Here is a 12,564-nt window from a genome sequence, read left to right on the forward strand (position 1 = left end):
TACAGACTCTTTCTATTAACAGGACACTAACTCACCGTCCCGAGGGACTGTCTGCAATAAAGGGAGTTGACTGTATTTATTTATTTATTTATTCATTTATTTACTTGTACCCATAACTGAAATCAGTGTTCAAATAATTTGAATTTGATAATGGCCTTAAGACTGCAAAGGAGCCCCTTTGTTCTCCTCAGTAAATCATTTCCACTGATGTATTGCATCTAAAAAAATTAGGACAACATTACTGCTCACAGTCTAAAGAAAGCCTGCTAATCAACTACTTTAGGCCACAATATATATGCTCTGATGGTGAGTTCAAAATAAATTTGAACATTAGAAAAGGCTTTTCAGGTTGTTGTCAATTACCAGCTATGCAGGAAATAATAACTCTGGGCTTAAAATCAACAGAGTTCAAGTTTCTGGCAGAACACTAGGTCATTTGCTGATCTTATTAATGCTAACAGTAAAGAAATGAAGACGTGCGTGCATGCATGTGCATCATTGATCCTAAACCTAGGGGCTACTAAGGCAAACATAATAGCTTATAGGTCACGATTTTGTGTGCGTATTTGAATCCAGATAACAGATCTAGATAGGCTAGGGCCAAGTTGTAAATAGATATATATATACAATTTCAAGGGAGCACTTGAGGTATTCCCAATGCGATTGCAGGCTTAGGCAGCTAATCATGGTGTGCAGTTTATCAGCCCTAACAAGCTAGCTAGTCAGCCCTCAATAATATAATATACTTGCAGCACATTCCCTAAGCTTGTCTTAGTGGGTTTCATTTATTGTATATCATGATAGTTGGATCAAATCAAATCTGGCAACTTTAAAATGCGTTACCTTTTGTTTACCAAGTATGGAAATGCCTCTTCAAGCTTTGCCTTCACATCGTCTGGTGACATACTTGAAGTGAATTCAACACTTTTCCGCTGGGATTTTCCATCTCTACTCTTAATTTTTTCCATGTCAATAGATGTTGGATGGCATGCAAAACCATGATCACTTCTTTGAAAATCTCCATGCTTCAGTAAAATGACAATTTTACTGAAAATTCTATCTTGCATTTTCTTGGGCCTGGCACCACTTGCTGATGCCATAATGGCAGCAAGATTCTTCCCTGAAACATAACAAGTGCACAGTTTTATAAATTTGCATTTAAAAACTATTTGACGATAAGATGGTAACCTCAAGGTTTTGTGGCTTCACCTAGCTAATAGTTTTGCTTGATTGGTCACATGATCAACATGTCTAAACTAAATGTACATGCAGCTTTGTGAAAGTGAACCTGCATGTGAAGAACAACTGTGATTGAGCTTCTTAAAACAGAAAACGTTCTAGGCAAATATCTGTGCATATTTTTGCCACATACAGGTAAAATGGTGCTGCATATCTACCTTCTGATATTCAACAATATTCGACTCTCCGACACTGAGGTGAATGATTGAAAAGACTACTGGAAAAGTCTCCCAAGCAATTTGCATTTGGACCAAAAATGCTCAATTGGCACAAAATTAAAAGATCCGTGCATAAAATTGACCTTCAATTCAACAACCTGGTGTTTTAATTTCTGCTTTTCATTTAGTTTTCAAGAAATGAGGTGACAAAATATCAAACACGTGAGCAGCCAGCCCCAATAATGACCAATTAAACTACCAAAAAAGTTGTAGCCAAAACCAAGGGGTAATATGGCAAACACTATCAAATATTAGGGTGGCCAATCCATTAGTGCCAAGAAAACTGATATCCACTTGGTTTGGTATATAGTTATACTAATACAGTCGAACCTGTATTAAGCGGTCACCCTTGGGGAATGGCTAAGTGACCGTTTAATACAGGTTGACCGCTTAATATAGGTTGTACAGACTGACATCACTTACTTGGTTAAGAAAGTTCGGCGATAGAATGGTATGACAAAGGAGAACATGGTATTGAAACGGACTAGTAAAACATTATCGCCACAATTGTGCAGCTCATTAGAAACTCAATTGCTTGGCACACTATCTGTTACCATATTTAAGGGGTTTCTTTTTACAAAGTGACCGTTTAAAACAGGTCAAGACAATAGAAATCAGCTTGTTGGGACTTAGTTTTGGGTGACCGCGACCGCTTAATAGAGGTGACCGTTTAATACAGGTCAGGATTACAGTAATTAAGGGAAGCAATTTTCGGGACTTTGACAACTGACTGCTTAATAGAGCATGACCGCTTAATACAGTGCCGCTTAATACAGGTTCGACTGTAGTTATCATTGATATGTGCTGTTCAGGAGACATTACAAAGTATCCCCTCGCCTTCATCCTTGATAACTGAACACACTCATTCAAACAGGAATCGAAGTCATATAAAAACAACAAATAAGCAATTGTCTGACATGAAGTACCTAAAATAATGCACTGTTGACTGCACTGTTACAAATTATTATTTACCTGTACATGCATTTCTGTATACTCTGACAGTGTGGTCTACGCAGGCTACTTTTTTCTCAAATAAGCTTAGCCTAAGACTTGCGTTTGTTTTGGGAAGTAAGAAGCTTTAAAATTATTTTAAATTAGATCTGAGTTTGCAAGAAATTTCCCTCAAAATGGCGTGCAAATTATAGTCTTCAAATCCTGCTAAACGATTCAGCATGGCTTCAGTTGCATATACTATGTATCATAAAGTATGGCTGCAGTACTGATACAAGTTTTACAGCAGAGTGCTTTGATTTCCAAAGCTACAAACAGTTGTACAAATGCGCTACATGTAGATCCCTCAACCGGACGCGCCACATTGCCAATTGCACGAGCTCGGTACTACTTGCAAACACGTTCTCGATCAATGCAAGGCTCTCGTCTCCTAGCCACTTAGCAGTTTTACTGCTCCAGCAACAGAAATCGGATTGTGCTACAATATTCCTTGGACAAAACAACCATTCATACTTGACTTGCACATATTCAATGACTCGGTAAACCCAACGCTGATCGATGAAAGGTCCAGGTGTCATGTGACTTTAATCGCGCGGTAATCCCGCTAATATTTATTAAATTCACGATATATTTTATTATTAATCTCGACTCCTGTGCAGACAACCAGACAATTAATGGTACTCAATCACTTTGTGAGGAGTACAGTCTGGCCATTAAAGTGGCTAAGCTCTTGTTCCAGTGAATCGATTCAGTATATAAAACGAGCCGCGAGGTGCAAAATAATTAAAACGTTATCACCCCGTCTCACTTTGATTAGTGTTAAAATCGGTTCGGTATTGAGGTCTATTGAGTCAAATCACAAATAAAATGGATAATCACAACATGAATTCTGTTAGATGCGCCCTTACCTAAACGTAAATGAGGAAGATAATGCGTGTCTCTTCAGTAATCGTTGACCAGTGAAAACAATCCTCGAGCGCTGAACTTTACCAGGCGAAAGTAAATATTGGGCAGTTTTAGTAAGATTTCAATCTTCAAACGCCCTTGGTCTGTCTTTACATCTTATCTTCGAAGAGTTTTTCTCTCAAATCGATCAAAATTTTTGAACAGCGGCTGATAAATAGCCTAACTTATAATAAACGGGGGGAAAATTCCCTTACTTTTCAACCCGGGACTTTCAAACAGACGTCACGTGATTGTCGAACAGGAAATTTGGGCTCTTTGCTCATTGGCTTATTTGCCTTCAAATAATTGACATCTTGACAGAGAGACACAGAGGATCCCATCTGACAGTATGACCCTGAGACATAAGGGGTCAGTTAGTTTAGACGGTGTTTGTAACAAAACCACGTTCTAGCTAAATAAGCCATTTTCAATTTTGCCAACAGTCATATCTAAACATTAGCGAGTTCACGCAACAGGCGGTGTGATGTGGTGGGACGGCAAATTGTCCTTTGTGACCAACGTGACGGTCAAGTTTTCATGACTCCACATTGTGATACCATAGGGGGCCCACACAATGTGTCTGTGTAGCCGATTGTTATTATATAGTAAATGCACTGGATTTACCGTTTGCTTCACCTATAGCGATATATCGCTAACTATGTATACAAATCAATGATAAATAAACGTTGAATTACCTTATCTGTGGTATATAGTCGTCCTTTTACCTCAAAAGCGGTTTTTGAGCGATTTTGAAGGAGTTTGACTGTTCCATAAGAAGGACAAGGGAGGAATCCTTGTTTTGAAAGGGTTCCAGCGCCGGAGCGATTTTTCCCCCAAAAACGCATCGCTCCGCTTTCAAACTTCACAGCATAAAGGTCAAAAGATTTTCGATTCTTCTCTTGTCCTTCTTATATATGGAACAGTCAACGGCGAACTCAAACTCCTTCAAAATCGCTCAAAAACCGCTTTTGAGGTAAAAGGACGACTATATACCACAGATAAGGTAATTCAACGTTTATTTATCATTGATTTGTATACATAGTTAGCGATATATCGCTATAGGTGAAGCAAACGGTAAATCCAGTGCATTTACTATATAACAACAATCGGCTACACAGACACATTGTGTGGGCCCCCTATGGTGATACGGCATATCGTCGAGATCAAGTGTCTCCAACGTGAGAAGACTGCAAACTACAGGAAGAATTCTTAGCTTAATTCCAATATTCATTTACTTCCCTTTATCAGAGGACAAAATACAAACGTGAGTTCGAGTTCACCAGCCAAGCGGAAACGCAACGTTCAGGATTCCAGGGGGAGTGATTTTCAAACGGCTTTAATTGCCTCAGAAATTCGTCCAGAAAATCTTAGGTTTTCTTTGCCAAAATGTCAGCTCAAACCTTGAAAACACTGAGAAACTAATTCCTTCGTTTTCCATGGGGCAAGTATGTCGTTAAAAATGCCAGCGAAATATGGTCAGCTAGCATTTTCATAAAGTCGACAACATCTCGTAAATTCGGAAGGAAACGTCCGTTCCCTAAAACTTCGGGCAACTTAAATTTTTGCGCAGAATTTATCAGATTTCAATCTTCGGACGCCCTTGGTCTGTCTTTACATCTTATCCTCGAAGAGCTTTTTTCTCAAGTAGATCAAAGTTTAACAGCACTTCTTTGAATCGCGGCTCGTAACTAACTTGCTGCAATTATAATTATTTCATGAAAAAACAATTGGGAAATTTCCCTTACTGGCGTTTTAAACAGATGTCACGTGATTGTTGAAACAGGAAATCTTGGCTCTCTGTCGGTTCACTTGACAGATAGAGACAGAAGAGCGGGATTTCTGACCCCGAGAGTAAATAAGCTATCAGGCTGCATCATGGCGCAACCGAGAGGCTCGCGCTTTAAATATAGTATTTATCATGCACAGGCCTTTATGCAAACATCAAGCGTCTCGAACCACGCGCGGTGCTACAAAATTCGCGCGTGTGTAGGAAGACTTCTCAGTTAGCACAAAACGTGCGCACGCGCGCGAAGTTCGCCAGCCAAGCGGAAGGCTGGAGACAGCTGGAATTCAGGAACCCACGGGAGTGATTTCCAAACAATTAATGCTTTTACAAAAAGTGACGGATTGATTGTAGCAAGGTTCTCTTGGTTGTAGCGATGAGTTCCCGCCAGGCGGAAGTTGATTTTACAACGAAACTGAAACTGTCGAAAACCGATGAAACATTCATACAAAGTCCAGATACGCATACAGTAAATGCAAGCAAACGAATAACCGGGTTTTACCTTGAATTCAGCCTGAATAAAGAGACCTTTCAGTATGATCAGTTTCTCATAAAAGCTTGCTCTCAGACATATCAACTAACACAAGGTTAGGGAGGTAGTGTGTGATAGCATGAAATGTGGCCTCATTCGATAAAACAATTACAAAGTATTTTCATTTTCAGGAAAGTGATGCCAGCGAACGGCCTCGTGGCTCGCGCCCAGGTGTCATGTGATTTTTTTCTTGTGCCGTTCCCGCTAATATCCAATATTCTCAACATATTTATTCTTAATCTCGATTCCCACGCAAACAACTGTACTCAGTCTCCCTGTGAGAGGTCAAGTCTGGCCATTTCATCCCGTTGCTTAACTATCATGGTGTATTCAACGAAAACGATATTTCTTCTCGCCCCAGTGACAGTTGACAACCCGCGAAACGACAAAATAAAATATGCACCCATACGTCTCGCATTGGTCACGGTTCTGGGTCAAATGCAAAACAAACTTGATATCAACCACGAGACAAATCATCTTAGATCACTCTTACCTAGTAGATTAAATGAGGGCAGAAAATGCGTCTCTCCTCTCTTCAGTATTCGTTGGTGGAAACAAACTTCAAGCCCTGAAATTGCACATAGGGATCCATAGGAATACATAAACTCGAAAAAGCGGAAGTGACAATTGCGCAGCCCTTTAATCAGACAACTGGCTTGTCTTTACTGATCTTACCTTGGGAGAGCTGCTTTCTCGAATCGATCAAAATGAAGCAGTAGTTCTCTGAACAGCGAATCAGGGTAACTGAACCTACAACAAAGGCAGCCAACAAAGTTTACGGCAAACCTTATAAATAAATTCCCATAGATCAGGGCCTTAAATATACCTGAACAAGAACAGAGGTCATGTGATCGTTGAAACAGGATAATGTTTGTATCCTGGGTTAATTGTTTGAGTATTACGCGCTATTGCTCATTTGTTATTTTGCTGGTCTTGTGTCTTATTCGCTGTCATATGATTGACATCTTGACAGATACGGAGACGTCAACAAACAGGTATCAGCAAACCAGCGTAACAGGTGTTATCGAGGCAGCCTTGTGCATGTGGTACCTGAAACTCCAAAGTGGTTGACAAGATTGCAAACTTCCGCAGCTCGATGAGTTCAAAATCTTTTCTAACGCCCTGTTCACACTACTCTAGGTGCCCGTGCCAGGTCACTGTAAAAAAACGGCAACGACAAAAAGTAATGTTATGACTAGTGCCTGTGTCCGAGAACCAGGCTCGAAAACCTAGTCTGAACGGGGCCTAATATATTCCCTCTTTCCCGGAAACAAAACGCAAGAAGCACACGCGAAAATCGCCAGCTACTGTACGCAGAAAAGCGACATTCGTGGGAAACTTTGGTCCGGTTTATTGTTCTTCTGAAAAAAGGGCTTGTCTAAAGTGGCGGTTTTCCACAAAAGAAAGTTGATTTTCAAAGGTTAGAACCACCTTGTACAGCATAATAAACAGCACCACAGGAAAGTACTGCTCAGTAAGCCTTCGTATGAATAGTAACATCGTAGGAAAAAAGAAAATAATCACTAAATGCTTCAACCGTTTAAAGCTTCATTCTAAGTTTTCCTAGCAATGATGCATGCCACCGTGCAATGCGACTAAATAAACAACAATCTATAAATTAGACGTTCTAAAATTTATTTATACTTTACTTTCTGATATCCCTCTATTTACACTTGCAGGGCACGAGGCCTTTACCTTCCTGTTATCACTTTCATTTTTGAAATATGTAAAATATACTACAGAAAAACCCTTGGGGTGGGGGGGGGGGGGAGGAGAGCTTCTACAACACGTTTTCTAAATTGAATGCAACGGAAATTACTTTAAAGAAATTAGTTTCCTGGGTCGCTCCCCCTCACTAAAGAAACGTAAACCGACATGTATTTATTAAATAAACATTTCTTTTATTTTTGTAATTCAAATAAAGAAAAAAAAAAGAAGAAAGAAAGAAAGAAAGAAAGAAAGAAAGAAAGAAAGAAAGTTCTAATGTAAGCACTCCTAAATTTAATTTTGAAACAAAAATGAAATCATGTCTAAAAAGTTTCTGCAAATAATAGCGTGGTGAGTTTAAATATTTATCGTGTTTAACTATTAAAAGGATATCCATTCACCCATAACTTTGTGGGCTTTAAACAATGCTTAGAGTCAATTTAGTCTATTTTGTCAACGCTATTCTAGATGTAACAACAGCCCTTCCATGTGATTCGTCCTTACTTGGAAATAACTGCCCCATCCCCACGTTAAGCCTTCAAGCCCCAATCAGATAGTGACCAAGATCCAAAATTAGTAGTTTTTCTTCTGATGGTACTCCAGATTTCCATTGCATGGCTTGGAGCACACGATGACTTGAACACAATCAAACAAAATAATTATAAGGTGAAATTCAGACGGCAAACAACATTGGTACCAACACGTGCCTTCAGCTCAGGCAATCAATGATGCCAATTCATTCACCTTGTTTCATTCACTTCATTTACCTTCCTCTACCATCAGCCACCTTCATCCCCTTTCATTCATTCATTCCTTCCTCCATCCATCCATCCATCCATCTATCCATCCATTCATTACTCACCTTCAACCACCATTCAATTTCACCAGCTTCATTGCCCTTCACTTCCCTTTCCCTGGCTTTTTTGCAAATTCAGAAAACGAATACTGGTGGACATTAATGGGCCCATATTTCAAATTATATATAACTTCTCGTGGTGTGCTCTAACATGGGTATAATGGTCAGGCTAAAGTCAAACTGTTCACTTACTTAATATGCTAGAACTTGCTCCCTGCTTTTTGGTCGCAGTTGATAAGGCAGTCACGTCCTTTAACATGCCACTGAATCCAACACATTTCACATTCCTGCAACACCTGATTTTAGAGGGGGGTTTTGGGTTAAGATGACCCAGCCCCTGGAGTTTGTGACTTTTGCACACTGAACACAGAGAGGTCCACTGATGTTTCCTTGTGTGCCAGCTAAAACATCTATAAGACAATCAGCTTCTGAAAGGGGATCATCTTGGATAGCCTTGGATGAACACACTGTGATACATGTAATTGCTCTTGAGCCATTTGCAACTGTCAGTACTTCATAGGTTTTCACATCATTTTCTATCAAAAAGCAATATTTTTTCATTTATTTTGATAAAGTATTTTCCAGAGATAACAGCATTGTTTATACAGTGTAGAACCAGGAAAGGAAGATTAGAGCTGCACATACGTATGCAATGAAACAGTGGCTACAATTACAGTCAATTCACGTCATGCGTGACCGGTATTTTTGAAATTTGAATGGATCGTTTTGAAATTTACATGTCAGTTTTGTACATCACCAACGAGATTTCAGAGTTTCCGTAGAAATTTCCCTAGTTTATTTACAGTACAAAGCTATAAATTTTTCTTAATTATACAGCATTAAGTATTTCAAGCATAACAATTGTTTCCCAAGTATTTTGAATTTTTTTTTCTGTTAATGGGTCTTTTTTGGAGAGATTTCCGGAGAAAATGTTCAACATTCCATTTAGATGTTGGACATTACAAATAAAAGAGAAATTCGAATGTTCATTTTATTCTCAGAAATACTAATCACACGTGACGTGAATTGACTGTAAGTTAAAGTTGATACTCATATATATACCTTCATTTGAGACCTCCAAAAGGTTTTTAAGGAACCTCATCTGATCTTCAGTCCAGTTGGAGGTATCATATTTATTGTAGAAAAAAGCATGATATTTGAAATTGGCTGGTTGAAGTGGAATGTTGATTGGACAGCTGCTACTCAGACTGACTTCCAGCTTCTTGCAGATGTCAGAGATCTTTACAGAGGAAGTATGCAACAGGGATTCACCAATTGATAGCCAATATCTTGTTGACTGTTGATGCTGGACTTGTGCTTGGAATTCCAGAAGAAGGAACTGCACACAAGATTCCACTCTTGCAGTTTCTACACATACACTGTGGAGAAAAATAACAATCAGTTATCTACAATTGATATCCATTGATCCAGCACTATAATACTAAGTTTCATTCTGTTGATGGTTACAATCTTTAAATGTACAGTCTTCATACACACGTGTAAGGCTTCACATGGATGATGAATTGAGGAATAAACAAGTACAGCGTATTGTCATAGATGCCACCATACAGTGTATTTAAAAGCATGTTTACAGCTAACTATAATAAAAAAAATTAATATTATAAATGCTTTCAAGTGCATTTATTTAGCTCTTTATAAGGGAACCAGACAAACATTCCAGAGCTTAACTACATTGCTGGTAACCACAACAGGTTTCCTTAGTAATTAAAACACAATCACAGTTAAAACACCAATTATCTAAAGTGATGTTTAAAAAATAGCCGACACAAAATGATAGGACATGATCACAAACAACATGTACAGAGCAAAGGTAAATTAACTCACAATCTGAAAACAACAAAGTTTGTCATTTACTTACATAAAGTTGCTGTTCTGGTTCTGCCACTTCTCTAACATATAACCCACCAAAAGAATCTGCAAGACAAACATAAGAACCTAGCTATGGAAAGCTTTAACTATCTTTTAGACCTTAATTAACATCCAAGGGTAGTTGATTTTAATTGATAGAACTAGACTTCAATTCGAGTACAGTGTATTGCAAGACAACCATAACCTTCTGACAGCCATTTGATTCTTGTAGAACTGTTTGATCAATTACGTATAATTTTATCAAGAATTAACCTTTAACTTTTCTTAAAGAAATAAAACTGCAAGACAAAGAACCTGCACCTTTGCTACAAACATTGATGACATTAATTTTCTTTAATTCTTGAAGATTCTGATAGTCCGCTTTCCTAGAGATGTTGGATAATAAAATTTCTCTTGATTTTATGGTGCTATGCAACTTTGGCAAGCATTGGGAATTGATAAAGAATCATCAGTTATAAAGAATCAGGGATGCATTGAGAGCCTATGCATTATGAGTCAATGAGTAAATGGGTTAAACTGTGTCTGCCTCTTTCAATTTTGTGAATGGTGATAAAAATTATATGACTTACATTTTGTAAATATAAATTATACAGAATGACAGGAAGGGACATTTGCATGAAAACATGGCCCTGGGGTCGGGAAAATTACTTAATTTTACAACCCAATATATCCATAGTATTATATAAAGGAAAATACAGGGAGATGTAAAGAATCAACCATAAGAGGACACAGAAAAAATCTGAGCCCCAGATGGGATTTGAACCCACGACCCTCCGTGTTCTAGATCGGATGCTCTAACCTCTGAGCTACTGAGGACCCGTTGGCGAGCAAGTGTCATTTTTGTGGGTTAGACTTACGAACCGCATCACACGGTCACGCAGTCACCCGTGATGCGGTTCATATCCATGTATATAGGATAATTGTGTTCAGAAAAATGTACTACATGTACATGTCAGCCAATTTCTAGACTATATAGGGACAGTTCCACACCCACTGATGTCGACACTCTTTAATTAATTAATGGCCGCCCAAGTTTTATTTAGCAATTGCATGGTAACAAACAACCTCATGTGCAGTACCAACAAACAACTTATAATCTGAAAGAACTCACTTGGTCAAGAATTGTAAAAACACAGTTTAGTTGAAAAAACAAACAGCACATGTCAAATAAGCTGTGCATTGCATGATTGGCATGGACAGCTGAAATTCTCTACTAAATTCAGTGTTTTAGAGTAAGTGGAAAAAATAAGATAAATAAGTGAAAAAGTGTGACTATCGAGGGGTTTTATTGTGCAGTTCCAGAAAACATCCATACTTCCCCCACCGAAGTTTTTTTTTTTTGTTTTGCCCCCCTCCCTTCCACCGGGAAATTCCAGTTTAGCTTCATACTTTTAAGACCCCCCTCCCCCTTGGAATTTCCAATGACCTTCCATGGGGTGGGCATGGATTTTTTCTAGAGCTGCACATTAAGTGATGGGCACCTGCAGGCAAATTGACTATCTGTGGACATGACTTTGCATGGCTGCTTTTAACAATCTTAACCAACCATTCCAGGAAATAACATATCCATGGTCTCTCTCTTGCCCAAGTGCACTAAATATTAATCTGCCGATGTGCGATCTCGGCCAACAATTTAAATCAATTAGTTGAAGCTCATCAATTTCCAGTTATAGCATGAAAAAAATGAAAGCAAACATTATTTTCACCAAGGAATCTCTTGCCTGCTAGCTCCAAATCTTAATAAAATCCCTAATTATCTATTTGAACTCACCTCATTAATTAATGATGGCAAAGGTCTATGACGTCCCCGCACCTGAGATTATTAACACCTGACAAGAGATGCAAATTTAAAAATTAGCTTAAGACAATATACTGTGAACCTACTGAGAGTCAACCTAGAGCCATGCAATAACTGTTCAAGTAGTTCCTTGGAACTTTTGAGTCTGTGGATGATTTCCTAAATAAATTATTATGACCATTCAAATGAAAACTGCAGAGCAGTACTTTCCTGTGGTGATGTTTATTAAGCTCCACAAGGTGGTTCCTACTTTGGAGACTGTGGATAAAATCCTAAAGTATGCACTAAATAACATTCAAATGAAAGCAATTTTAAAACCTGTGGTTACATGTACATTACATTTCACTTCCAGCAGTGATCATTTTGTAATTTCTCCTTACATTGTCAATACATTGTCAACCAGACAGGTAATGAGAATAAAGAAAATCATCAACTGGTTATTTTCAAAACTTGAGATTGTGCTCCAGTTACAGTAAATCTTTAACAAAATCACAGGCCACAAGGAACCCATATGGGGTGACGCCCCTTACAGAACCTGAAAAATGTCCCTGCCACATGTCCTAGGTTCTGTGGTTGAATTGCAGTGTTAAGACAGGCCTCCTTTAATATCAATTAAGCCATGAAAACTGAAACAAGAAAATTATA

At 38.5% G+C, this 12,564-nt stretch overlaps 1 protein-coding gene across 7 annotated transcripts in view; it reads right to left on the bottom strand.

Annotated features, from left to right (window-relative positions):
* The window catches only part of LOC146463680 (uncharacterized), a 53,026-nt gene extending 40,828 nt beyond the window's left edge, over nucleotides 1-12,198 (bottom strand). For 2 of the 7 annotated variants that reach the window (XM_085084242.1, XM_085084240.1), the window contains exons 1-6: nucleotides 11,893-12,191; nucleotides 10,111-10,166; nucleotides 8,424-9,610; nucleotides 6,344-6,418; nucleotides 6,162-6,236; nucleotides 844-1,120 (exon numbers count right to left, since the gene is read on the bottom strand). In XM_085084242.1, coding sequence (XP_084940368.1) covers nucleotides 844-1,120; nucleotides 6,162-6,236; nucleotides 6,344-6,418; nucleotides 8,424-8,490 — 494 coding nt within the window. In that variant the 5' untranslated portion in view covers nucleotides 8,491-9,610; nucleotides 10,111-10,166; nucleotides 11,893-12,191. Of the gene's footprint in view, nucleotides 1-843; nucleotides 1,121-2,429; nucleotides 3,098-3,316; nucleotides 3,541-6,161; nucleotides 6,237-6,343; nucleotides 6,419-7,879; nucleotides 8,210-8,423; nucleotides 9,611-10,110; nucleotides 10,167-11,892 lie in introns of those variants that run through there. The other 5 variants (XM_085084241.1, XM_085084243.1, XM_085084245.1 and 2 more) reach the window with 5 other exon arrangements.
* Between the last annotated feature and the right edge of the window lie 366 nt (nucleotides 12,199-12,564).

Source organism: Pavona decussata, unplaced genomic scaffold (genome assembly GCF_977016875.1).
Source record: "Pavona decussata unplaced genomic scaffold, jaPavDecu1.1 SCAFFOLD_175, whole genome shotgun sequence".
Lineage (NCBI taxonomy): Eukaryota > Metazoa > Cnidaria > Anthozoa > Scleractinia > Agariciidae > Pavona > Pavona decussata.